A 27257-nucleotide genomic window follows, 5' to 3' on the forward strand; every position below is an offset into this window, starting at 1 on the left:
AGTGGAGCTTTATTTGGGACTAAAGGTAACGCACAGGTCATTGCAGATGATGATGATGACAATGTGCTGCGTCCCTCCTCTTACACAGTCACACCCTATATATGCCATGGAGGAACTGGCAGGATATATTTGGGACTGAAAGGTTAACTCACGTGCATTTATCCACAGCTCCTCCTCTCCTGACTGCTCCTCCCCCCAGATGAGTCAGTCAGGATTCACTGCTTCCAGGCGCCAGAACAAAAAAAAAAACCGGCTCATTCACCCTGCAGAGCCGGCTCATTTCGTTCACAGCAGGGAGCCGGCTCTTTGTATCGGATCCTTCACGTCGTACTCTGGAGGTCCTCTCTTCCGTGAGTGGAGCGGCCGCTCTCCATAACGCGGGAGCGATGTATTATTGCATTATAATTCGCACCCTGCTGTAACCGGCTTCTTTTACCTCTTTTAGAAAATGGAGACCCAGAACTTGGAAGGTCCTGCCAACAAGGACACCATAATAAAGGAAGAGGTATGTGTGATTGTAGTTTTCCTAGCAATGTACTTGAATTGAAAGGGGTCATCCACAGCTGGCCAGCCCCCTATTACTGGGCCCAGTGAGATGGTGGGGGGGTACTCGCTGCGATGTCATTCTTCCATATTTGCGCTCCCTGCTGGGATCAACATCTGGTGTGTGCATCAGGTGACCGCTGCTGCCAGTCAGTGACTGCAGATCATCGGCGGCGTTCCATCTGTTCCTTGTGCTCAGACTGACGTAGTGCACCAACCTGATGCTGATCCCAGTAGAACGGCACCGAGGAGGGACGAGCTGCATGTTTCTGGCTTTATTATAGCTGCCACACCTGGACCCCTACGTTGTACTGATCAGTTTTAGTAGAATCTCGGGGGTCCGTCTGTTGTGGCCGCATTACACCTTACACTTGGGCCGGTTACTTTACTGCTGGAATATCTGGACCTTCCATGGTTTTACTGTCTCCAGGTGAAACATAATCAATGTCTAAAATGTGGTCATATTATAATAACCAGAAAAATGCAAACGAAGAAGATGCCACTAATAGAGTCCAAACACACAGTAATCTCCAGCGATCTCAGGCAGGAAATTAGTTGTAAAAAATATTCCTTTATTTCTTTTTGTTGAAAGAGCATGTTACAGGTAGTGGATACCCCAGTGGAGGGTAAAAAATCAGACGCGTTTCAACTCGAGTCTTAATCATGGATGATAGAGAGAACCTCACACTTACTTTGTGATTAACCGTTTAAGCCAAAAAGTGCTGTAATGTGCAACTGTGCAAAAAAGACAAAGATAAAAACACTTAAAGCCAATAGATGGCAATCAGTACAGTAGAACAATAAGGTAACAACCTACCCCCTCTGCCAAAATGTATTGCAGAGCACCCTAACAATGAAATAAAGGACCTGTAAGTGCCCGTTCCAAACACTGTATAAACTCACAAGCAATAGACAATAATCGGGTTCTGTAAGAAAGCCCCAATATAACCAATATCCTGTATTTATTATACTGAGTATATCAGCTATAATAACATGGAACGCAGTCCTGAGAATAAACCCTGTAATGGGGAAATGAGCAGTAAAGACCTGTAATGGGACACCAGCACAGCTGACCATGAGAGTATTGGTGGAGGGAGAGAGCCCCTCGTGTATCGCCACTGTACTTGTGGGTTCATTAGGGGTAAAAAGCCGTATGATCGCTCCTCATTCATAAGCTGGTACATAGGCACAATGCCAGTGGTGAGTGAGATTCTGACCTGTGACATCTAGGAATCCCTATCCTACAATCCTGAGCCATATGGAGACAGCCTAAATTTGATGGCACAAATATATCAGCCGGTCTTATGAGCATTTTTTGACTTCTGTTAATGATTTGTAGCAGATCCTGTTCGTTTCTCAGAGACTCAGACTGACCATAGGCTTTGAGTTTCCATCAGCTCGGTCATGGTCGGTGTCAAGTTAAACTAACCTCAACAGAGTGGAGAGTTCAAGAGGATTTAAGTTTTTATGTTTTGTTTTTTTATATGACATAATTTCACTCAACACCCCAAAAAATGGTCTGGACAAAATTGTTGGCACCCTCAACTCAATATTTGGATACACACCCTTTGGAATAAATTACCACTCAATCGCTCCCTATAACCATCAACAAGCTTCTTTCACCTCTCAACTGGAATTTTGGACCACTCTTCTTTTACAAACTGCCCCAGATCTCTCATATTTGAAGGGTGCCTTCTCCCAACAGCTATTTTAAGATCTTTCCACAGGTGTTCAATGTGATTTAGATCCGGACTCATTGCTGACCACTTCAGAACTCTACAGCACTTTTGCTTCCATCTATTTCTAGGTGCTTCTTTAAGAATGTTTGGGGTCATTGCCCTCCTGAAAGACCCTTGACTTAGGGTGCAAACCCAGCTTTCTTACACTGGGCACTGCTTTGCAACCAAAAATCTTTTTGGTTGTCTTTGGATTTAATACCTTGCACACAGTCAAAGCACATAGTGTCAGAGGCAGCAAAACAACCCCAAAACATCTCTTAACCTCCACCATACTGTCCTGTAGGTACTGTGTTCTTTTCTTTATAGGCCTCATTCTGTTTTCGGTAAGAATAATGTGCTTTACCAAAAAGCTCTTTCTTGGTCTCATCTGTCCACAAAATACTTTCCCAGAAGGATTTTGACAAATTGCAGTCTAGCTTTTTTATGTTTCTGTGTCAGCAGTGAGTTCCTCATGGGTCTCCTGCTATAGCATAGCACTTCATTTCATTCAAATGTCGGTGGATTGTGACCCTAATGCACGCTGAGCCAGCAGAACAGCTTGAATTTCTTTGGAACTTGATTGGGGCTGCTTATCCACCATCTGGACTATCCTGTGTTGCAACCTTGAATCAATTTTTCTCTGCTGTCCATGTCCAGTCAGATTAGCAACAGTGCCATGTCTTTTAAACTTATGTTGCACACTGTGGACAAAGGGACATCAAGATCCCTGGAGAAGGAGCGAAGACTACAGGTACTGTCACACTTGGTGATGTACCAGCGATCCCGACCAGCGATATGATGCAGTCAGGATCGCTGGTGCATCGCTAAGTGGTCGCTAGTGAGCTGCCAAACAGACAGATCTCACCAGCGACATCGCTGGGGACGGGGGTCGCTACTTACCTGTCAAACTAGGCGATCCTGACGTCCTCCCGCCCGGCTCCACGCTCGTCGCGCCGCAGGAAGCTGACGACGAGAAACAGTCCAGGACGTTCTTGGGCGATCAGCGATAACCAGCGGGGGAGCGGGTCGTAGGTAAAGGGCCTGTCACACTAAGCGATATCGCTATAACGACACTGGTTTTTGTGGCGTTATAGCGATATTGCTAGCGATATCGCTATGTCTGATACCTCCAACCGCTCCCCCCCTGGTTATCGCTGATCGCGTGAGAACATCCTGGACCGCTTCTCATCATCAGCTTCCTGCTGGGCTTCATGTGGCGCCGACGAGCGACTCGTGGACGTGGGCAGGAGGACGTCGGGATCGCCTCGTCTGACAGGTAAGTAGCGACCGCCGACCCCTGCGATGTCGCTGGTGAGATCTGCCTGTGTGGCAGCTCACTAGCGACCACTTAGCGATGTACCAGCGATCCTGACCGCGTCATATCGCTAGTCGGGATCGCTGGTGCATCGCTAAGTGTGACAGTACCTTAAGTATCAGACACAGCGATATCGCTATAACGTCACAAGTTATAGTTATATTGCTAGCGATATTACTTAGTGTGACAGGCCCTTAAGTCACCTTCTCCCCTTTTTATCTGGTTTCAGGTGTGACTTTCATATTGCCCACACCAGTTACTTGCTACAGGTGAGTTTCAGTGAGCATCACATGCTTGAACCAAAGTTGTCTACCCACAATTTTGGAAAGCAGCCAACAATTTTATCCGGCCCATTTTTGGGGTTTTCTGTGAAGTATTGTCTAATTTGCCTTTTTTTTTTTTTTTTTTTTGTGGTGTTCCAATACAAACAAAGGAAATTAAACAACTTTGTAAGAAAAATAAAAAGTAACTTGTGTGGACTGTCCATTATCTGAGCGCACAACATGGAGCATTTTAGCTAGATGTACAGTTTACAGGTGACACTATTGGCTGTGAGAACCTATGTATTTTTTTTTTATTTTTTTTTTTTGGGGCAGACACTGGTGAAAGGTAAATGGGTGCAGCTTCAAGAAACCACTTACATTGACCAAGAAGGAAAGACCAGGTTTGTAGCATGATTTAGTTGTTTATTATCCTGTAAAGTAAAGCCTTTTCAAAGAGCTGTGATGTATTTATATGAAACCTTATAGTCAGTGAGAAGCAGCTGAGCCACAAAAAAGGTCCTTACAATAAAATCATGTGTCTGCTATTGTTCCGATGTTCTGTCATTGAATATATAGTTAATCAAAACCAGTTCCTCCTCAGTTCAGCTGCTCGGTAGCCCTGATCTGACTGTACGTAATGAGCTGCGGTGACGCTGTGCCCGATTTCTACAGCCGGAATTAAAGAATAAGTGTGAATTCTGCTAGGCATCTACTAAGAATCATGGCAGCACTGCTCATTTTCTGGACATCCACTAGGCCTGACCATTTATGTGAAATAAAACAATTGAAGCCATGGACTTAATTAGGGTGACTTGCAAAATTCGCATTTAAAGGAACCTGTATGCCGCTATGTCCAAAGCCACCATAAGGTAGTGACAGACGAGCGATTTTTCACGTACGGTGTATGTTTAATAAAGTTTTGTAGGATTGTAAATGGCATGAGACCAGCAATGAATCTGCGGTGAAGAAAGTGTGATGTGTGCGTGGTATGTGGGAGAAAACGGTCAGTCAGCGGCAGGGGTTGGGGGGAGTACACGCTGCGTATCAAGGTGACAACATCACATCAGCTTCCCTTCCTTCTCCCTATGGCTGTCTTCATGCCTTTCTTGCAGATCATACATTTTAATGCTGTGCCAATCGTGCAGATGCCTAATCCGAGCACAATGGCACCCCATATATCATAGCGCACCACAGGGAAGCTGTCAGTCGATTAATGCTGTCCGTACCACGTGCAGCATCAGTCAGGTCTCAGCTGTTTGGATGCAGCCAGGTACCGTGTCCTTCACTGAAATCAAACGTTGTGTGTGGTTTTTGTTTTTCCGAGTCACTGCAGGAAGATCTGGCCAGGCACTACAGAGCCATTAAGTCTAGTGCCACCTCTAGCTGTCTTCTCACCGCTCTTCTCCAGACGATTGACAGGTCTATCGCTATGTCTGCACATTTGGCGAAATCTGTCAATCAAATGGAGTAGTGCAGGTAGAAGCTGGTCAAGGGCGACAGCAAGTTTATCAAATCTCTCCCTGTAATATCTGGATGGATCTTCCAACTGTTTTCTTTGGAATACAGCAGCATTGCCAAGAAAGATCTACTTGGCACTCCGGCAGCCAAGATCTGATTCATGCTTCCTATGGTTTGGACAGCATTAATCTACTGACCATTTCCTTGTATTATGACTCTGCTCACATCTGCAGTAGTTTTCATGAGCAGTTCCAACATCTCATAGTAAGAATAGGTCGGGTATCTGTGGGACCGTAACGGACCCCATTATGAGTCAGTGATGTTTGTAGGGCACTACCGATATTCTGGTTGAGAACTCCAGCATTTGGTCTTTGCTTTGCTTATAAACAGAAAGGTACAGTAGTAAAGAGCTCTTTTATAGATAGATATTTTTATTCAACCTTTCATATTGTTTTGTCATGCAACAGAACATGGGAAACTGTAAAGCGAACCACAAGAAGAGAAGGCAGTGCAGTGGATGGTGAGTCGGTGCCATTGTGTTGGGGGTCTTTGGTGGGATGTAAATAATGCCATAATTCAGGGTGTGTAATTTTTGTCACTGAACAGGTGTATCAATAATCCCAGTACTACAAAGAACTCTCCATTATGAATGCATGGTGGTCATCAAACAGTTCAGACCTCCTCTGGGATGCTACTGCCTGGAATTCCCTGCAGGTAATGTTCCCATTATATCTGTTCCAGTTCTAGGTGTACCATGAAGAGAATCCTGAAACAATGGAATCTAATGTGCTGGAGAGTGGCACAATCGTGGAAAAAGTATAAAAAAGTATTTATTTTTACAGTCTTGTAGCAGTTTCTTTGGATGAAATACTTATTGAAAAAATGGGACTTTCTTGAGGTTTTTCAATAAATTTATATATTGTCCCACAACCTTTGCAACAGACATCTGTCTCGGTCCTGTCGGTATAGAATGTCAGGGCTGTCAACAGATAGCCACAACGTAATGATGGCAAAGATGGTGCCCACATTTGATGGTGCACGTCCAGTTCTTCTTTCTGTGCACTGATCATAGCTAGTCCAGGTAAAGGCAGATGAATGCTGTTTGTAGCTTATTATCTATGCTTAATGTAAAGGATGGACACACAGTTTTGCCATAGACTTCTCAGAAGGAATACTCATTATTGAGGTCCCTTGTGAGAAGAACGATCTGGCTATGTTGCCACGATAAACGTTCTGCATTTGTATAATTACATCAATAATAAGGCAAAAAAAAATGTTCTGTGACATGAACTTGCCGTAAGGTTCTAGCTGCAGAGACTTTGTTCATAATTAAGAAGCCCCTTAACTTTTCTGGTGGTTGATTGGTGCCGGATCACACATTGATGGCCATCCTCAAGACCGTTGAGCCTGGTGTAAGATTCTTCTCAAAGATGGTGACCTGCATCAAGTTCTATATTTTGTTTTGATGGCGAGTTGAAAAATAATAACTTCTGGAAATCTTTTTGTCGCCAACCCCCCCCCCCCCCCGTCTTTGACGTTAACCCTGTCTCATGTGTAACATTACATCACATTGGGCACATTCTCTATTGGCAGATTGTGGTTGAATTTTCATTCATGGAGAATGGCCACATAGACAAAGCATCACGGGCAATAGAAGCAATAGGAACCAGGAGCAAAAGGATTGAAGGTCATTCTGTTAACTGTTTTAATGACCTAACATCCCCTCTAGTCTTTTTTTGCTTCATATTGCACCATGGATTCTGTAAGTAGAACTATACATTACAGCCTCTAATGTTCAGCTGTTTCTTGGTAGTATAGTAATGCAATTTGGCCAAGCTCATCCTCCAAGCACCTTGTATGTACAACTACTTCTACTAGTAAATAAAATGATTATAGCGAAAGATAAGTTATTTTAATTTTACTGCAATCTTATAGGTCTCATAGATGAAAATGAGACTGCGGAGCAAGCAGCACTTCGAGAGCTGGAAGAGGAAACTGGGTACAAAGGAGAAGTCATGGAGCTCTCCCCAGGTCCGGTAATACGAACTGGAGAAAAATGGAGTCACAAAGTTATCATATATAAATAACAGCTTTGTTCATATAACTGTATCAAAGTCACAAAAAGAGGCTAGGAGATACGCTGCTATCAACATGATGGAAACACAAAGACATGACTCCATAGCATTTGGTATAAATTGCCAGTTTATAAAGAGCAAGCTCTAAAGGGCAAGTGCAGTTCAATGGAAAATCCCCTGATTAGCATACTCCTGATCAAGTACTATCCATAAGAATATAGTGCAGAGATGCTGGAGCCTAACCACAGTACAAGTGAAGTTCTATTAATGCAAGTGTAAATCTTACCCATGGTGTGCACAACCGAGGTGCCACATGTGACCTCCACTACCACAAAGCGCGTTTCACATGCCTGCCTTCTCAAGGCTTTCAGGTCTGGGTAATGGTTGGATGGCTCGATTTTTAGTATAATGGCTCGCCATGTAAAGTATTAAAGGGAGCAGAGGCGTAGCTAGGGTTTCGGTTCAGGGGGGGGGAAACTTCTGAGTGGGCCCCTAACTACGTAACTGTGATTACAGCTCGGTGATGCACCCTAATAGTGGATGTAGGAGATGACTGCGATGTTACTGAAAATAATCCCTATATAAAGACCAACATGGATATTACTGCAATGTGATCAGTGGTAAATACCAGTCCTACAAAACATGTGTGATTACTGCACAGGTATAGTTGGTGTCTTACCGCTGACGTTCTTTCTGATGGAATCGGTCACTTTTCACGTCTTTTCCATCCGGCCCAGACCGACATGACAACGCCTCCAGCCACGGCTCTGCTACAGAGAATTCAACGACGCGTTTCACTTCTCATATTCCAGCCCCATCACCATGTATCCCCAACCTGCACAAACCACTCATCCTGCTGATACCCCAATGCTGAGCCGCTGCTGCTGTATGTGTCCCTATTACTGCACCTTATACCCCAATACTGAGCCGCTGCTGCCGTATGTGTCCCTATTACCACACCTGATACCCCAATGCTGAACCGCTGCTGCCGTATGTGTCCCTATTACCGCACCCGATACCCCAATACTGAGCCGCTGCTGCCTTGTGTCCCTATTACCGCACCCGATACCCCAATACTGAGCCGCTGCTGCCTTGTGTCCCTATTACCGCACCCGATACCCCAATACTGAGCCGCTGCTGCCTTGTGTCCCTATTACCGCACCCGATACCCCAATACTGAGCCGCTGCTGCCGTATGTGTCCCTATTACACCCGATACCCCAATACTGAGCCTCTGCTGCCGTATGTGTCCCTATTACTGCACCTGATACCCCTATACACACGGCTCTGCTCCACACCCCCTATACACAGCTCTGCTACGTACACGCTGTACACGCGTGCCTCTGCTACGTACACGCGCGCCTCTGCTACGTACACGCATCTCTGCTATGTACATGCTGCACGCGCGCCTCTGCTGCGTACGCGCTCCTGTACACCTCATACACGCATATCTCTGCTGCATCCACCCTTTAAACCCCTCCTGAGCCCACGCAGAAACTTCACCTCATCCAGCACCATGACAACAGCACAGCAGAGCCCTGCAGCCGCTGAAGCCCCTGATCATGTGACCCCTTGACTCCGCCCCTCTCGTGACCTCATCACAGGTCCTGTGCGCACAGAATAGCCCAGGATGACATTGCTGGCTGTGAGTGGGGGGCGCACTGCTGGCATCGGGGCCCCCCACCGCCTTCTTAGGGGCCCATAGCAGCTGGACGGCAGAGTAGGAAGATCGATTCTCCCTGCTCTGCCGTAGAATGTAACTGTATGGGCGCGCTTTGCACGCCGATACAGTTACAGTAGCGTAGCTCTGCCACCCTGGTAGCTACGCTACTGAAAGGGAGTATGTCAGCAAGATTTCGCACAGTCCATACTATATGCACATGTCACTCTTTCAAAGACAAATCCAGCAATAGACCTTTACAATGCCTGTCCAGTCCTTCATTACTGAGAAATCAGTGATCGAATTGATATGCAAATGAGACTAGATCTGAAGCCTCCGTCACTCCAGCTCTGTTCTCCACCCGGCGCTGACTTCTGCTTGACTGATAGCTCCTTTTGCCTGTAGTCACAAACATAAAGGCTGTCTGGCAAGCAGGAGAAGGCGGCGCGGAGTAGGAAATAGAGCTGTAGTGACTGAGATCTACAAATAGTTCTTCAGCTTCATTGGCATATCAATTCAAACGCTGATTTCTAAGAAACTGGAATGGACTGGCCATGTAAAGATTTTGCTGGAATTTTCTTTGAAAGAGCTATATACATGTATAAATCACATTGGGAGGGTGAAATCCTGCTGACAGATTTCCATTAATAATTAGTTGGTTTACTTTTACTGTTACACACATACCCCGAATCATGAGAATTCAGCCATTCACTATTTGCTGAGAACCATTTTTTTCTTTTTTTATAGTATTTGTCCCATATACCATTTATAATATTTAATTCTCAGGAAAGAAAGGGAATGTAATGGCTAAACTAACTGCTGAACTATGACATAGTACATTAGTACCCTTACACCAAGTGGTTTCATGGGGAGGTTCCAACTTTTTTTTTTTTTATGAAACACCTTTTAAGTGTGAGTTCTTCACAAGAGAGGGGTCAAGTGATCTTGCTGCAATGTTCCCCAGAAAACTGCTTGCATCAGAGCTTAAATACTAACGTCTAGCTGGCTGAGATCTCATTTTCTGGTGCATAGCTAGGGCAAAGATTAAAAGGTTATACTAGCGCCGTTCACTTCCACATCGGGAGGCTGGCATCTGTGTACAGACTCCTGCCTTTCATGTACCCATCTTAGTAGGTATGTACACAAGTGATGTGAGTGGAATATTGCTATAAAAATTTGGTGTACCTTACTCTAGTGAGCTCATGATTTTAACCAGTTTAATTCCTTGCAGTGGCTCCTTATGGACAGAATAGTGTAGTTAATGAGTAGCCACATGCGAGGCACTCGTCTTACCTCTTTACTGAAAGGTAACTTGGTAAGGGTTATATACAAGAAGTTTTGAGCACAAAGTCTTATGGACGTTTCCTTCACGGTGTAAAGCATTTTCATGTACACAGTTACCTTCCTCTGTAATCTACTCCAGGGCCGGTGAAGCACTTCGTTTCACCCTACTACATCACAGTCTAGCTTGCCACCACAGTCCTGATCAGCAAGTCTCTCTGCCTGCTCAGTGGCTCCACGTCCTATTTCTTCCACTACTGGCGCCCTGGATCCACCTCTTGGGATCCCCACTAGTCCCACACACTCAGTCCTGTAAGTTACCTTCGGCATTTAGCAAGCTCAGGGTTTTCCATGACACGTTGTCCAATCCAATTACCCCTTTAGGGCGGAAGGCCACTATGACTCTTCGGTCATTTTGACGTTGCGCTATTCCTTGGTCCCGTAGTCTCCTTTGCTGTAGTTCACCCCCAATGGCAGCACTGCTCACACTTCCTGCTTGAACTCGCTTGTCCTTTTCTGACTACAGGAACGTTAACATTAAGCCCCTCCCGCTATGGGGTAGTCCTGAACATTACCACTATCCTTACTCTAATGTCAATACCTAGCTACAGTCACTATCTTATCCTACCTATCTCGTGTCCTAAGCTATGTCGCGTCACGCACAGCGATCTCGCTAGCGAGATCGCTGATTTTGTGACGCCACAGCGATCTCGTCAGCAAGATCGCTGTGTGTGATGGGGATCAGCGACCGGCCCCCCTGCCGGGTATCGCTGATCGTCCTCTATCAGCCTGGGCCGTTTTTCGATCGCTGGTCTCCCGCTGGCCAGCACGCATCGCTGCGTGTGGCAGCGAGAGACCAGTGATCTGCGATGCTGGTTTCTAACGTAAACATCGGGTATCCAGGAGCCGCGGCTCCTGGATACCCGCTGTTTACCTTTGGAATCCCGCGGGTATCCAGGAGTCCGCGGCTCTTAGATACCCGATGTTTACCTTGGAAACCAGCGTGTGCGTTGGTTTCCAAGGTAAACAGCGGGTATCCAGGAGCCGCGGCTCCTGGATACCCGATGTTTACATTAGAAACCGGCGTCCAGCGTCGCTGGTCCTGATCTCTGGAGGGGCTGTCTTGTGACAGCTCACCAGCGATCAGCCTAACGATGTCCCAGCGATCCCATCATGTCGGATCGTTGGTGGGATCGCTGGGACATCGTTATGTGTAACAGAGGCTTTACCCTATGCTATCCTATACTGTACAGTAATTGCTACACATAGGCTACATCACATGACACAGTATATACAAAGACACAGGACACTATTCTCATGACGCGATTAGTGTTTTTGGGGGTAGGAGCACAATAGCAATTGTCCACCACCCTCATAAATGGACACTGTGTATGAGCAAATAGTAAGTAGCAAATAATGCATTAATGCACTGTATAATTTCCATACCTTTTAAGTTTTAGTCCAAACATTTTGGGTTTTTTTTGTTTTGTTTTTTTATTCTTTAGTGTGCTGTTTAGATCCAGGACTATCAAACTGCACGACATATGTTGTGACTGTCCACATTAATGGGGATGATTCTGTGAATGTCAAACCTAAACCCAAACTTGGTAAGTAAATAATCTTTAAAGAGTTTATCTCGGACTATAACTTATTTTACTGTGGGGCTAAAAACCTAAAGGCCCCGTCACACTAAGCGACATACCAGCGATCCCAACACCGATATCAAGGTGTCAGGATCGCTGGTGAGCTGTCACACAGACGGCTTCACCAGCGATCAGCACAGCGATGCCGAGCGCCCGGCATCGCTGGCCATCGCTGAAAAAAATAGAATAAAAATAAAAAATATAGTTATTCTCACCTTCCGATGTCCCGTTCAGCCATCCTGCCTCTCTCTACGCTCCGGTCCCAGTGATCCTTTGCACGCATGACCGCGAGATGTCACGGTCTCGAGGAATAAGAAAGTCTCGCGGTCATTTGTGCAACGGATCACTGGGACCGGAGCGTGGAGAGAGGCAGGATGGCTGAACGGGACGTCGGAAGGTGAGAATAACTATATTTTTTTATTTTTATTTTTTACACCTGATCGCTGGTCTCCCGCCTGTCACACACAGCGATGCGTGCTGGTCAGCGGGAGACCAGCGACCAAAGACATGTCCAGAGATTTCTTGCAGCGATCAGCGATACCGGCAGGGGGGCTGATCGCTGTCACACATAGCGATCTCGCTGGTGAGATCGCTGTTACGTCACAAAAGTTGTGACTCAGCAGCGATCTCGCTACCGAGATCGCTTAGTGAGACGGGGCCTTAACAAGCAGGTAGTTGCTAACTACCTGCCTGTTCTACCCGGCTGAAAATATTGGACAAAAAATGTCGCAATTGTCAAACTTTTCATTTGTATGCCTATTAAACCAGATAGATGTCATGTAAAGTAGTTCATTAATAACATTTTCTACTTTACATCAGCACAGTTTTTGAAATATATATTTTGCTGGGATGTTACAAGGGTTAAAAAGTGATCAGCAATTTCTCATCTTTCCAACAAAATGCACAAAACCACATCACATTTGAAGTCGCTTTGAGGGTCCTATGTGACAGAAAATACCCAAAAGTGACACCATTCTAAAAACTGCACCCCCCCCCCCCCCCCCAAGATGCTCAAAAGCACATTTAAGAAGTTTATTAACCCTTCAGGTGCATCACAGGAACTGAAGCAATATGAAAGGGAAAAATTGAACATTTTGATTTTTTTTTTTTTTTTCAAAAATTTTACTTTAGACCCAATTTTTTTTATTTCACAAGGGTAACAAGAGAAATTGCACAACAAATGTTGGGGTTTATTTTCTCCTGGGTATGCCGAAACCCCATATGTGTCGGTAAAGATTGGACACTGGTTTTGGCAGGAAAGCCGCACCATTTAATAAGTCAAATGCAAAATTGGAACCTCAGGTGCTTCACAGAAATTTATAACTGTTCATGGGAAAAAAAAAAATCAAATTTTTGCCGCAAAAATGTTTTTAGCACCAATTTTTTTATTTTATTTTGACAAGGGTAACAGGAGAAAATAAATCTCCAAATTTTCTACTCCAGTTTCTCCTGAGTATGTAGTGAAAAACTGCTGTTTGGGCTTAGAATTAAAGGAGTGACTGTTTGGAGCACAGAGTTTGACGAATGGTCTAGATGCTATGTCATGTTTGGAGAGCCACTGATGTGCCTAAACAGTGGAATTCCCCACAAGTGACACCATTTTGGAAACTACATCGCTAAAGGAATTTATCTAGAGGCATAGTTATAGTAATGATAACGCTTTTGATTTTACTGGTGTATGAATTTATAATGTGGTGTTCTGTGAAGTAAATCAGATTCTAGAAGTGTCTTGTCATCAGGGTAAACACAAATTTTATTAATTTGTGGATGTGTTGTACTCTCTGAAGCCATCCTTATCGCCAAGGACAGGTTCTTCATGGAAGGTTTCACAATGGTAAATTGTCATTTCGTATTCCCCTCTTGGAGCATACGCTGCACCATTTTTGTAGTCTTTGCTGTTTGGGGAACCTTTCCTGGAAAATGTTGGCCTGGTACGTTATGGGCACCGTCAGTTTCAGAAGTACTGGGACCCTCGCCTTCCTGAGTGCCAAACGTTAGGGCCTTGATGACTACCTCCTAAAACTGATGAAATGTCCCTGTACTGCCTTCAGATTGCAATAGCACAAAAGCATTGTACAGTGCCATCTGACAAATTTTTTTTTTACCATACTTGAGCTTTTCGCATGGCACTGTATAGTTTGAGGACCTGATCTGATAGGCCTACACCTCCCATGTATTTATTATAATACAGGATATAATCTGGCTTTAGGACTTGTGTTGTGGTATCTCAGACAGTGACATGGGAGCTGTTATGACGGTGTATGATGTTCAAGATAAGGGCATCCCTTGTCACGTGTATTCCGTGACAGAGAGGAGCCAGCAGACCGCATCGTCTGATTTCTCTTACTCCTGCACTGATTAGAAGCACTCCACCTTTATATTAAACTGTGTAAACCTCTTTTAGCAGTGCAGGGGTTAATCTGCTCAATTGAGCACTCCTGGAAGCTTTCCTGTGTTAAGGCTCTCAGCTGTACATTGATAGCCTCTCATCTAAACTTTGCTCTGGCTAGCACTCATTGTCAGAGTAGCTTTTGCTGCATGGATGGAAGTTGTTGGTGGTGGTTATTGGAGAAGACGGTTGGTGGATTTCTGTGAGTGTTTCTAGGTTTTGAGTGTGTGATAATTCTTTTGTCTCCTTCTTTTGGTTTAACCCCATCCTCTACTTCATGGTGCATTCATCTGTTGTATATGAGAGTATGTCTGATATTTTTCGTTATCCCTGTTCATATTACCTTGCTAGTCTGGTTTATAACGGTACACTATTACTCCTCTCTTCCCTGGATGGGGGAAGGGTACAGACTGAGGGTGGATTCAGGAATTAAGGCAAGGTACGTGGCCCCGCCATCTTCATCAGAATTAATCCTGGAAACGGGGCGAGTTAGGGTGCCCCTAGCTTTAGGGAAAAGGAAGGAGCCTTTAGTCTCTGAACACCCGACAACAAAGTCATGACATCTCTCATGTCTTTATACTTGACCTCCAGCATGTTGTCGCTGCTTTGGTTCTGTTTTTGTCCTTTCTCAGCATTTTTCCAATTAGTGGCTTAGGGAGGTTTCTGAATTTTTTTGCATGGTGCCTCATGAAACTGTACCTCCTAAGAGAGGGTCTTGAAGAGTGGGATGCTGATGTAAAAATAAAATCTATGTAGAGATGATAAACTTTATCTAGCAGTGGGTGCAGCAGTTCCCGCACAATTTTTTTTCACTCACCCCCCCCCCCCCCAGGACAGGGGGGCTTTCTGAGGGGTTAATCTGGGTGTCTTTCCCTTCGTAGATGCTAAATCTGTGTGTGAACCCTGAGGTACTCTCACACAGAGCTTGTACTATTTTATTCCGTATCTGGTCCTCTAACTGGGCAGGCATTATCAGAATTTTAGCCTCCCTTTGAAAATTAACAAGAGATTCATCTATAGTGATGTCCCTTTTGTGGGTGTACGCTTCAGAAAATTTTATATAGACGATCATAGTTAGGATCTTCTCGGATTATCACTATAATGCGAACATTTTGGGATCACTTCAAATTGTGTCCTTGTCATGGCCATGCGGTATACCGGTTTGCTGTAGAGAATATCAGTACTTCAGAATTGAATCTCTGGTTTTCTGACTATGCCCATATGCAGCACAATTCCCCAAAATGTCATAAGCTCTGCTGCCTTTACAGGGGTCCATCTGGTGTATGAAGACGTTGGATTTTGGGTGAAAAATTGATGGGCATACAATTTTGTCTGGGCCACGTTGAGTTGTTATATCCTTAATAACAAGACGATAATTTTCAGGGGGGTGGGTGCAATACATATGGGATCAATTGCTGAAGGGGATATCCTAGGGTGCCTTGCTGGGGGTCCTTGCTCACTAGATGATTGAGGAGGAGAAATTGAGGAATTTGGGATCTTCCTCACTGCCTGAATCCATGTTTGAGAAAGCGTATGCCTCCTCTGGTGAATAGCGTCATCTTCATGAATGGGCCATTTTTATTTTGTTCCTCAAAACACTGGGGGGGGGTGTGAAAGTGGTGCTTTTACAGTGCCTACAAGTAGTATTCAACCCCCTGCAGATTTAGCAGGTTTGATAAGATGCAAATAAGTTAGAGCCTTCAAACTTCACACAAGAGCAGGATTTATTAACAGATGCATAAATCTTACAAACCAAAAAGTTATGTTGCTCAGTTAAATTTTAATAAATTTTAAACAAAAGTGTGGGTCAATTATTATTCAACCCCTAGGTTTAATATTTTGTGGAATAACCCTTGTTTGCAATTACAGCTAATAATCGTCTTTTATAAAACCTGATCAGGCCGGCACAGGTCTCTGGAGTTATCTTGGCCCACTCCTCCATGCAGATCTTCTCCAAGTTATCTAGGTTCTTTGGGTGTCTCATGTGGACTATAATCTTGAGCTCCTTCCACAAGTTTTCAATTGGGTTAAGGTCAGGAGACTGACTAGGCCACTCCAACACCTTTTTTTTTCCTCTTGAACCAGGCCTTGGTTTTCTTGGCTGTGTGCTTTGGGTTGTTGTCTTGTTGGAAGATGAAATGACGACCCATCTTAAGATCCTCGATGGAGGAGCGGAGGTTCTTGGCCAAAATCTCTAGTTAGGCCGTGCTATCCATCTTCCCATGGATGCGGACCAGATGGCCAGGCCCCTTGGCTGAGAAACAGCCCCACAGCATGATGCTGCCACCACCATGCTTGACTGTAGGGATGGTATTCTTGGGGTCGTATGCAGCGCCATCCACTCTCCAAACGTCACGTGTGTGGTTGGCACCAAAGATCTCGATCTTGGTCTCATCAGACCAGAGAACCTTGAACCAGTCTGTCTCAGAGTCCTCCAAGTGATCATGAGCAAACTGTAGACGAGCCTTGACATGACGCTTTGAAAGTAAAGGTACCTTACGGGCTCGTCTGGAACGGAGACCATTGCGGTGGAGTACGTTACTTATGGTATTGACTGAAACCAATGTCCCCAATGCCATGAGATCTTCCCGGAGCTCCTAAATAGTCAGAAAAGGCTGGAAAAAGAGATATTTAATCCAAACATGTGAAGCTCATTGTTCTTTGTGCCTGAAATACTTCTTAATACTTTAGGGGAACCAAACAGAATTCTGGTGGTTTGAGGGGTTGAATAATAAATGACCCTCTGAATAAACTTTTCACAATTTAAAAAAAAAAATTAAACAAAGAAATAACATTCTTTTTTGCTGCAGTGCATTTCACATTTCCAGGCTGATCTACAGTCCAAATGTCACAATGCCAAGTTAATTCCGAATGTGTAAACCTGCTAAATCTGCAGGGGGTTGAATACTACTTGTAGGCACTGTATATATGTTTTGTGGGGCTTTTATTTTTTTATTTTTTCTCTTGCAAAAGAAAAATGGACTTCACTAAAATTGCAACATATACTCCCCTAATGCACTAGCTAAAAACCTTCTCAGCGCTAACAATTTTGTTTTTTGTTTTTTTTGTTTCCTTGCATTAAAAAAAAAAGCGCTAAGCAAATTTTTAGTGCATTAGGGGAGCGTACTTTACAATTTTAATAAACTCTGTTCTTTTGCAAAAAAAAAAAAATAGTAGTTAGTACAGAGTAACTTTATAGGTAGGGAGGTTTGTTTTCTTTGATTTTCTTTTAGAAGAAAAAAAATCAGACATCACTAATGTGCGATCGTGCTCGGAATAAGGTATTATAGTATTCTCTGGTACTACTACTAATAGAGTGATTTTGGCGTACTTTGAAAAATGTGTAAGTCCCCGCGGCTGCATGTCTCCTAGCTGTTCGACAGCCGCAACACATGCTGGCGCATTGACTCGAACATATTTTTCGAGCATGTCAATGTCGGGAAAGGGGTTCATGTGAATCCTGCTTTGCTAGTGTTTATTGACCACTTTCTTCTTCTTTTTTTTTTTTTTTTTTTTCTCTCCTCTCCCCACCATATCAGCGGAAGGAGGTATGTCACATTAATAACTTCCATGTAGAGTTTAAAATGCTATTTGTATGGATTTCTTTGTTGAATCTATATAACTTTCATTTTTTTTTATAGAATTTACAGAGACAATACTGATGCCTAAAATAGAATTTCGGAAGCGTATTGATGGTATGTATGTGAATTGTTTTTTGTATTGGGTCTTGCAGATGATTAAATGGATTGTTCCACAAACAAAAGTTAAAAAATTTTTTTTTTAAACTTTTTGTTGAAAGATTCCACAAATACAACAAGCATATGACCTTACAGTACAGAATACAGATCAGCATATCATTATCATCCAAAGTAGATATAGAAGCATACTTTCAACAATAGAGTAAACAAACACTACAAATAAAGTATAACATTTCTACAAGCATTGCATCATCAAACCAACAGGTTCTCAGAGTTTGAGTCTGTATTCAGATTGTAATAGATATTCTTAAGATCACTCATAACACCGCTTTCATACATTGAAGAAGGTATGTTTCAGGGGTTATACCACAAAATTGATGAAGTTATAACATTAGGGGCCTGATGTGTCAAGGGTGAGTTATACACCATCTTTCCCAAATCATGTGAAATGTTTGGGGGCATCCTCTATGCCTATATAATATATTTTCGTATGGAATCACATCATTCACTGCCGAAGTGAAGGTGATTCCCCCCCCCCCCCCCCCACCCAATCCATCTCAATGCTATCGCCTTCCTGGCCATAAAGAATATTTCTCTGGGAAGTTCTATATCATAATGAGTCCATCTTTCCTCATCCACTAAACCCAGAATACATAACTCTGGGCAACATTCAATCGGTATTCCAATTATCCGTTCCAAGGTAGCTATTACATAATTCCAATATCTTTTTATAATTCTGCAGTTCAAAATAAGATGCCAGAAATCCACACCACCATCCCCACACATGTGACATTCATCAGTTGTCCTGCCAAATTTATATAGCCTACTTGGGGTTAAATAGGATTGATGAAGAATATACAATTGAATTAACTTATTGTTTGCAGCCGGACACACCACCATATGTGCCTCCATTGCTCATCTTTAATGGAGTGGATTAAATGCTTCCATTTACCCTCCACAGCTAGTTGAGTGGATGCAATCCTGGAATTTAACAGGAAAGTATATAAGGAGAATATCACACCTGTGGGTCCCTGAGTTGATAAGACTCCTATGACTCAACAGATACGTAGAAATTCGCCTTCTAGGAAACGGGAATTGATACTGTATGGCGTGTCTCAGCTGCAGGTATAGCTCCATTTTGGCCGAGGAGGCCTTGGTTCTCCCTTCTGAGACTCATGTCAGTGACAGATCCGTGGATCTTACCGGAGGTTCCAGAACTGCTTTCCCAGGGACCAGTGGTCCACTCTCAGGTGAAGGGCTTCCATCTGGCAGCCTGGAATTTGAGAGTGCGCTACTGAGTCGCCAGGGATTCTCACCAGGGTTAGTCTCCACCCTGTTGAAGAGTAGGAAACCCATAACATCCCAAATCTACGGTAGAACGTGGAAAAAGTTCCTAGACTTCCTGGAGGAACCTTTAGGGGATGTAGCTCCAGGGGGACCTCTCCTAGAATTCCTACAGTCAGGGCTACAACTCGGGCTAGCCACTAACACCCTCAAAGTCCAAGTCTCAGGTCTGGGGGCACTATATAGCTGCAACCTAGCATCCAATAGGTGGGTATCCCGGTTCATAAAGTCCTGTAGTAGGTCGAGGCCGGTCATTATCCCAAAGATACCACTCTGGGATCTGAATCTAGTCTTGGAGGCTTAAACCAAAGATCCCTTCGAACCATTACAAGAGTTATCACCAAAACTACTCGCACTTAAAACTGTATTACTGGTAGCCTTAACATCGGCCCGTAGAGTGAGCAACCTACAAGCTCTATCTATATGCCCTCCATATACGCAGGTTTTGGATGACGAGTGGTTCTAAGACCAGACCTGGCCTACCTCCCCAAGGTGGTCCTCAAGTTTCATAGAACTCAGGAGATCTCCGTGCCATCATTTTGTAATAATCCTAGAAACCCAGGGGAGCTAAAGTTCCATACATTGGATGTAAGGAGGGGGGGGAAATATACCCCCTTATCACTCCTTTGGTGTGCACTATAGTTTGGGTGATTTTTTTAGTTAAAATATATAATGTGGTGATTTACCATGTGTACTAACCCAGGGGGCCTCTCATGCTCTGAAAACCAACTGAAGCGAGGGCGAGGTACCGCCCTTTTATCTTCAGTAGGGTTCCTGTCCTGACTGGGCGGATCCCCTCTCTCATGTGTGCCATCATGGGCTCTGGAAAAAACGGCTACCGGTAAGTAACCTTGGTGTTTCTCACTTCCTTCCACAGTGGCGGGAGATATCCACCAACCCATGGGTCCTACTGTCCATCCAGGAAGGAGTGAAAATAGAATTTACCTCCACAGAGAGTAAGAGTCACAGAACTCTCTCAACAGACACTCCAAGGTGCCCTAAAGTCAGACCTCAAACCTATTGCCCCCGAGGGCAATATAACGAGTCTCTGAGGGGGAGAAGAACAGGGGTCACTATTCCAGGCTCTTAATAGAAAAAAAAACAATATCCCACAGGATTATAATAAACTTGAAGCCCCTGAACCAGCACATTTGTTACAAGAGATTCAAGATGGAGTCTGTCAAATTGGCAGTCCCTCTGATAGGAAAGAACTTCGCCATGGCAACAATCGATCTGCAGGACACATTATTATGTCCTGATCCATCGGAAGTTCCTGAGATTCGCAGTTACCCAAGTAGAGCAGATAAAGCACTACCAATTCAACGTACTTCCGTTCTGAATATTGTCGGCACCCCGAATATTCACGAAAATCATAGAATCGTAGAGTTGGAAGGGACCTCCTGGGCCATCTGGTCCAACCCCCTGCTCAAAGCAGGATTCGCTAAATCATCCCAGTCAGATGTCTGTCCAGCCTCTGTTTGAAGACTTCCATTGAAGGAGAACTCACCACTTCTCGTGGCAGCCTGTTCCACTCATTGATCACTCTAACTGTCAAAAAGTTTTTTCTAATATCTAATCTGTGTCTCCTCCCATTCAGTTTCATCCCATTGCTTCTAGTCTTTCCTTGTGCAAATGAGAATAAAGTTGATCCTTCTACAATGTGACAGCCCTTTAGATATTTGTAGACAGCTATTAAGTCTCCTCTCAGTCTTCTCTTTTGCAAACTAAACATTCCCAAATCCTGCAACCTTTCACCATTCTGGTCGCTCTTTTCTGTACTTGCTCCAGTTTGTTGATGTCTTTTTTTAAAATGTGGTGCCCAAAACTGGACACAATATTCCAGATGAGGTCTGACCAAAGAGGAGTAGAGGGAAATAATGACTTCACGTGATCTAGACTATATGCTTCTGTTAATACATCCTAGAATTGCATTTGCCTTTTTTGCTGCTGCATCACACTGTTGACTCATATTCAGTCTGTGATCTATTAGTATACCCAAGTCTTTTTCACATGTGCTGTCACTTAGCCTTATTCCTCCCATTCTGTATATGCTTTTTTCATTTTTATTGCCCAGATGTAGTACTTTGCATTTCTCCCTGGTAAAAACCATTCTGTTAGTTGCTGCCCACTTCTCCAGTTTATTTAAATCTTTTTGAATCCTCTCTCTCTCTTCTCTAGTATTAGCTATCCCTCCTAGCTTTGTGTCATCAGCAAATTTAATCAGTTTACCCTCAATTCCTTCATCTAAATCGTTAATAAAGATGTTGAACAATACAGGGCCCAGGACAGAGCCCTGTGGTACCCCACTTGAGACATTCTTCCAACTGGATGTGCAGCCATTTACGACCACTCTTTGGGTCCGATCACTAAGCCAGTTATGAATCCACCTAACAGTTGCCTTGTCCATTCCATACTTAGTCATTTTTTCAATAAGGATTGTATGAGAGACTTTGTCAAATGCTTTGCTGAAGTCAAGATATACTATATCTACAGCATTTCCTTGATCCACCCAATCAGTGATACCGTCATAGAAGGAAATTAAGTTAGTCTGACATGACTTATTAGTTACAAACCCATGCTGACTCTGTTTAATCACTTCATTCTTATCCAAGTATTGACATACATGTTTAATAATTTGTTCAAAGATCTTTCCTGGTATAGAAGTCAGACTCACCGGCCTATAGTTGCCTGGGTCCACCTTCTTCCCCTTTTTTGAAGATAGGAACAACATTTGCTCTTCTCCAGTCTTCTGGCACTTCTCCTGTTCTCCAAGAATTTTCAAAGATTATGGAGAGGGGTTCAAAAATTTCCTTCAGTACTCTGGGGTGTAATTCATCTGGACCTGGAGATTTGAATTCATTTAGGTTAGCTAAGTGTTTCCTCACTATCTTTCTGTTTATAGATATCCTGGATTCTTCTATTCCCTTAATAGGACAGTGAATAACAGTTGATGTTACATTTCCTTTCTGAGAGAAAACAGATGCAAAATAGGAATTTAAAAGTTCAGCCTTCTCAACATCCTGTCTTAACATTTCATCATTTTCATCCTGTAAAAATCCTATAGCATCTTTGACTTTTCTTTTACTTTTGACATATCCCCAAAATCCTTTATTATTGCTTTTGACATCTCTTGCAAGCCTCAATTCCTTTTCAGCTTTAGCTAATCTGATTTGTGCCCTGCAGGTTCTGCAGACAGCATTATATTCTTCTTTAGATATGCCTCCCTCTTTCCATTTTATAAACATTTTTTTCTTCCTTTTTAGCATGTGCTTAAGTTCTGTGTTCATCCATCCTGGTTTCCTTAAATGCTTCCTATTCTTCCCTCTTTTCGGAATTGTTAACAACTGTGCTTTGAGAATTTCATTTTTCAAGATATCCCATCCCTCCTGGACATTTTTGTCTTTTAGGATATCCAGCCATTGGATCCCTCCAATTCTCTTTCTGAATCCCTTAAAATCTGCCTTTCTGAAATCTAACCTTGACGTCTGAGTCTTCACAGGTCTTCCGCCTCTAGTTATCCAAAATTCTAAAATAGCATGGTCGCTACCTCCTAGGGTCCCAGCGACTTTTACCTCCTCAACCATTTCCTCCCTGTTTATAAGGATTAGATCCAAGGTAGCAGTTCCCCTTGTTTTCTCCCTTACCTTTTGGAAGATAAAGTTGTCAGCAAGCGAGGATAAGAATTTCCTTGACCTGTTAGTTTTGCCTGAGAGAGATTCCCAACAAATGTCTGGAAAGTTGAAATCTCCCATGACAACTATGTCATATTTTTTGGAGAACTTGGCCATTTGATGCATAAAGAGTTCATCCATATCTTCAGCTTGCACAGGCGGCCTGTAGTAAATGCCTGCAATGGTGTCCTTTCCATTGTTCTGTCCTTGTATTCTTACCCAAACAGTTTCCACAGAACTCCCAGTCTCTGAAGCTTCAATCTCTGTGCAGATATACGTGTTTCCAACATACAATGCGACACCCCCTCCTCGTTTATCAAGTCTGTTTCTTGCAAATAAGTTGTATCCTTCTAGTCTTGTATTCCAATCATGTGTATTGTCCCACCAAGTTTCAGTGATTCCAATGACATCATATTTCTTTTCCTGTGTTAGTAGTTCCAATTCTCCTTGTTTGTTGCCCATGCTTTGTGCATTAGTATAGAAACATTTTAGTTTGTGATTGGTTTCTCTTTCTCCAATATTTTTATTAATTAGATTCTTTCGTCTTTGTTCTTCCTTTCCCCTTCTATTAGCAGAGTTCTCAATAGCATTTGTCAGGTGTATGGCTTTTTCTGGTCTTTTGCTTCCCTTCCCATGTTATAGTTTAAAGCTCTCCTTACAAGTGTAGCAAGGCGACTTCCAAATACATGCTTTCCAGTCTTCGTAAGGTGCACCCCATCTCTAGCAAGTAGTCCATCGTAAAAGTAGTTCACTCCGTGATCCAGAAATCCAAATTGTTGCTGACGGCACCATCGACGTAGCCAGTTGTTCACCTGCAGAATCTTATTCCACCTCCTTGTTCCATGGCCATCCACTGGGAGGATGGAAGAGAAGACCACCTGCGCTCCCAGTTCTTTCACTTTCTTGCCTAAGTCTTCAAAGTCTCTGCAGATGGTTTCCAGGTCGTTTCTTGCGGTGTCATTTGTCCCCACATGTAGTAGCAGGAATGGGTAGTCATCTGTAGGTCTGAAGAGTCCTGCTATCCTGTCAGACACATCTTTAATTTTTGCACCTGGAAGACAGCACATTTCTCTTGAAGTTATATCCGGTCTGCAGATAGCGGCCTCTGTTCCTCTCAACAGGGAATCCCCCATGACCACCACTCTCCGTTTCTTCTTCACAACATTTTTCTTTCTCCATCCAGGAGGACTCTGAAGGCGTACAAGGTTGCTGTTTGTGGGCAAAGTCTTATCCTGATGTATTTCTTCATCGTTTTCCTGCGTGAGAGCCTGGTACTGGTTTCTAAGCAGTATGGGTGCTGACTGCCTCCTGATCCTCCTGCTTCTCTGGGTCACATGTCTCCATTCCTCTGTTTCTTCAGGTGCACTTCGAATTTCTTCTCTTTCTGTAACATGAAGAGATAATTCTGCTCTGTCCAAGAACTCTTCACCTTCCTTAATGATCTTCAACGTAGCTAACCTCTCTTCGAGATTTTGCAACTTTTCCTCCAATAGGGACACAAGCTTGCATTTGTGGCATGTGAAGTTTGGCTTTTCCACTGGTAAATCTGTGAACATGTAGGAAGAAATGCAGCTCACCAAATGGCTCCTGGCCTCTTCCATCTTGAGATTTCTTAAAAACGATGAAAGATGAGACAAAATTCTGTCGGCGCGCGGCAGAGGTCAACAGATTTGTATCATCCCATATCTCAACGACTTTCTTTTGGTTACACCATCAGTACAGGTGTTACAGGAGCACACAGACAACTTCCCAGATTCTAACAACACTGGGATGGCTAATAAATCATCAGAAGTCATATTTCTTCTACCAAAAAGACTTTCTTAGGAGTTCTCCTGGATTCTCAGGAGCAAACATCCTTCTTGCCCAAAGGAAAACAGATTCAACTGAGGGCAAAGATAAACCTCCTGCGGAGCAGAAGATCGGTATCCATGAGGCTTGCCATGTCTGTCCTCAGCTCTGACATCTTGTATCCAGTCAGTGGCCCAGGTGCACACTAGAGACCTGCAGAGCTATGTGCTAGCAGAGTGGGACGGTTCCACCAGATCACTGGATAAGAAAGTGTTGAAACCAGCCTGAATACGGACATCGTTGACCTGTTGTAACAACCCAAGGAAATTGAACAATGGAGTACCTTGGATCCAGACCCTGCTAGTCACCATAGAAGTAGATGCCAGCAAAAGGGGATGTGGTGCTGTAGTCTCCCGGACATCCATCCAGGGTCTCTGGTCAACCCGTCAGCAGCCAGTCTTCAAACTGCATGGCGTTGAAGGCAGTAGAGAAGACCCTTAGGGCAGCAACATCAATAGTCCTAGGTACCTACGTGAGGGTCTATTCAGATAATATAACCACAATTGCATACCTCCAGCACCAGGGAAGTTCAAAGCACGAAGAAAGTGCATCTCGGTGAGAATATTTTCGTGGGCCGCAAAAAATCTTCTCTGTCAGCCCTTCACAAAAAGCAAACAAACAACAAGTAGGCCGACTTCCTGAGCAGAAGAGATATCCACCTGGGAGAGTGGAGTCTGAATCCAGATGTATTCCAGATGTTGACGCCTTTCCTCCAATCCTGGTCTTACCAAGGACTCAACAGAAAATAAGCTGTGAACAGACCAAAGTCGTTGCACGCCTCTGGCCGACGAGAAGCTGGTACGGTACCATAACCAGCCTATGTATAGACGGACCTCTAATACTTACACCATTCGAGGATCTCCTACACCAGAGGCCGGTCTATCACCCTGACAGAGAACTTGCATCTTGGCTTCTGATTTCTCGATTCTGAGGTCCAAAGGTCTCTCTGAGAGTCATGAAGACACAACAGAGAAGTAGGAAGCCGGTGACATGCGCCATATACCAAAAGACCTGGAAGACACTTGTCATGTGTGCACTGGACCGGCCAGATCCCCCTGCCAGGCCAATATCTCCCAGATCCTAGATTTTCTGCAGGAGGGTTAGAGAAAGGACCCAGTACTCTTAAAGTACAGGTGGCAGCATTGAGCTCATACTTCGACCAGGCCCTTGCAGAACACTGGTGGATGAGACGATTCATGACAGCAGCTTCACGACTTTGTCCTAGACTGCCTGGGACCTCAATATCGTCCTTTAAAGGATTAACGCTTTCACCATTTGAGCCCCTATCATTGTTAATGTTTGGATAAGCTGGCCTGGAAAATGGGGTCTCTGGTGGCACTCGCAACAGCCAAGCGAGTGGGGGAGTTGCAGACACTTTTTCAATAGAGGATCCCTAGCTGAGAATATTAGATCAGCTGGTGTTCCGACTTGATCCTTCTTTTTTGCCAAACGTGGTTAAAGACTTTTTCATAGATATCAGGATATAGTAATACCTTCCTTCTGCCAGAATTCAAAGAACAAAACCGGATTCCTTCTTCCCAGGTTATACACATGGGATGAAGGAATCCGTATCACCATTACTCACTGAACGGGAAACCACTGGGTAAATCTGACATGAAGGACTTGGGGATCCTAGTTAATGATAAACTTATCTAGAGCAGCCAGTGCCAGGCAGCAGCTGCCAAGGCAAAAAGGATCATGGGGTGCATTAAAATAGGTCTGGATACACATGATGAGAGCATTAGTCAGGTACAGGAAGCTCAAAATGGAGAATATAAAATCAATAATCCCATTAACAGGGAGGGATTCAGTAATGTGCACATTAGATCTAAAAGATGCATATTGTCATGTGACCATCCATCGAGGTTTGCACTGATGTATCAGGGTCTATTCCACCACTTCCCATTCCATGCCTACCATTCGGCCTGTCCTTGGCACCTCGTGTTTTAACAGAATTTGGTTTATTTCCTCCACTTTTATCTTTCCAGAGGAAGAAAAGCATGTCAGTCAAATACACAATGAGAATCTTGGGAACTGATTAAATCTTGCATCCCAAGTGTACAGTGGAGCCAGGCCCACTCATAGGGTTGCAGCCACAGGAGGCAATTCTGATAGCCTGGAGCAGACAACCATCCGGTCTAGACAGAAAGATGAACATATCCACAAGTCTAAAATCTTGTGTCATGGTGGATATCCCTAACAAAGCTTCCGAAATGGATACCACGGATGCTATCCTCATTCATCCGGGTTGCTACCGAAGCAAGCGAGCTGGGCTGGGGAGCTGACGTAGGTCAATACCTTCATGGAACATGGTCTCCAGAGGTGTGCAGAAGATCATCCAACAACAGAGCA

General features: G+C 43.9%; 1 protein-coding gene across 1 annotated transcript in view; it reads left to right on the plus strand.

Moving 5' to 3' along the window:
* The first annotated feature begins 370 nt into the window (after positions 1-370).
* The window catches only part of NUDT5 (nudix hydrolase 5), a 31752-nt gene continuing 4865 nt past the window's right edge, over positions 371-27257 (plus strand). Inside the window, exons 1-8 of the mRNA XM_073588974.1 lie at positions 371-505; positions 4173-4240; positions 5765-5817; positions 5904-6011; positions 7233-7328; positions 11818-11919; positions 17884-17892; positions 17986-18039. Coding sequence (XP_073445075.1) covers positions 449-505; positions 4173-4240; positions 5765-5817; positions 5904-6011; positions 7233-7328; positions 11818-11919; positions 17884-17892; positions 17986-18039 — 547 coding nt within the window. The 5' untranslated portion in view covers positions 371-448. The remainder of the gene's footprint in view (positions 506-4172; positions 4241-5764; positions 5818-5903; positions 6012-7232; positions 7329-11817; positions 11920-17883; positions 17893-17985; positions 18040-27257) is intronic.

This window comes from Dendrobates tinctorius, unplaced genomic scaffold (genome assembly GCF_039654945.1).
Source record: "Dendrobates tinctorius isolate UK_male_01 unplaced genomic scaffold, ASM3965494v1 ptg000105l, whole genome shotgun sequence".
NCBI lineage: Eukaryota > Metazoa > Chordata > Amphibia > Anura > Dendrobatidae > Dendrobates > Dendrobates tinctorius.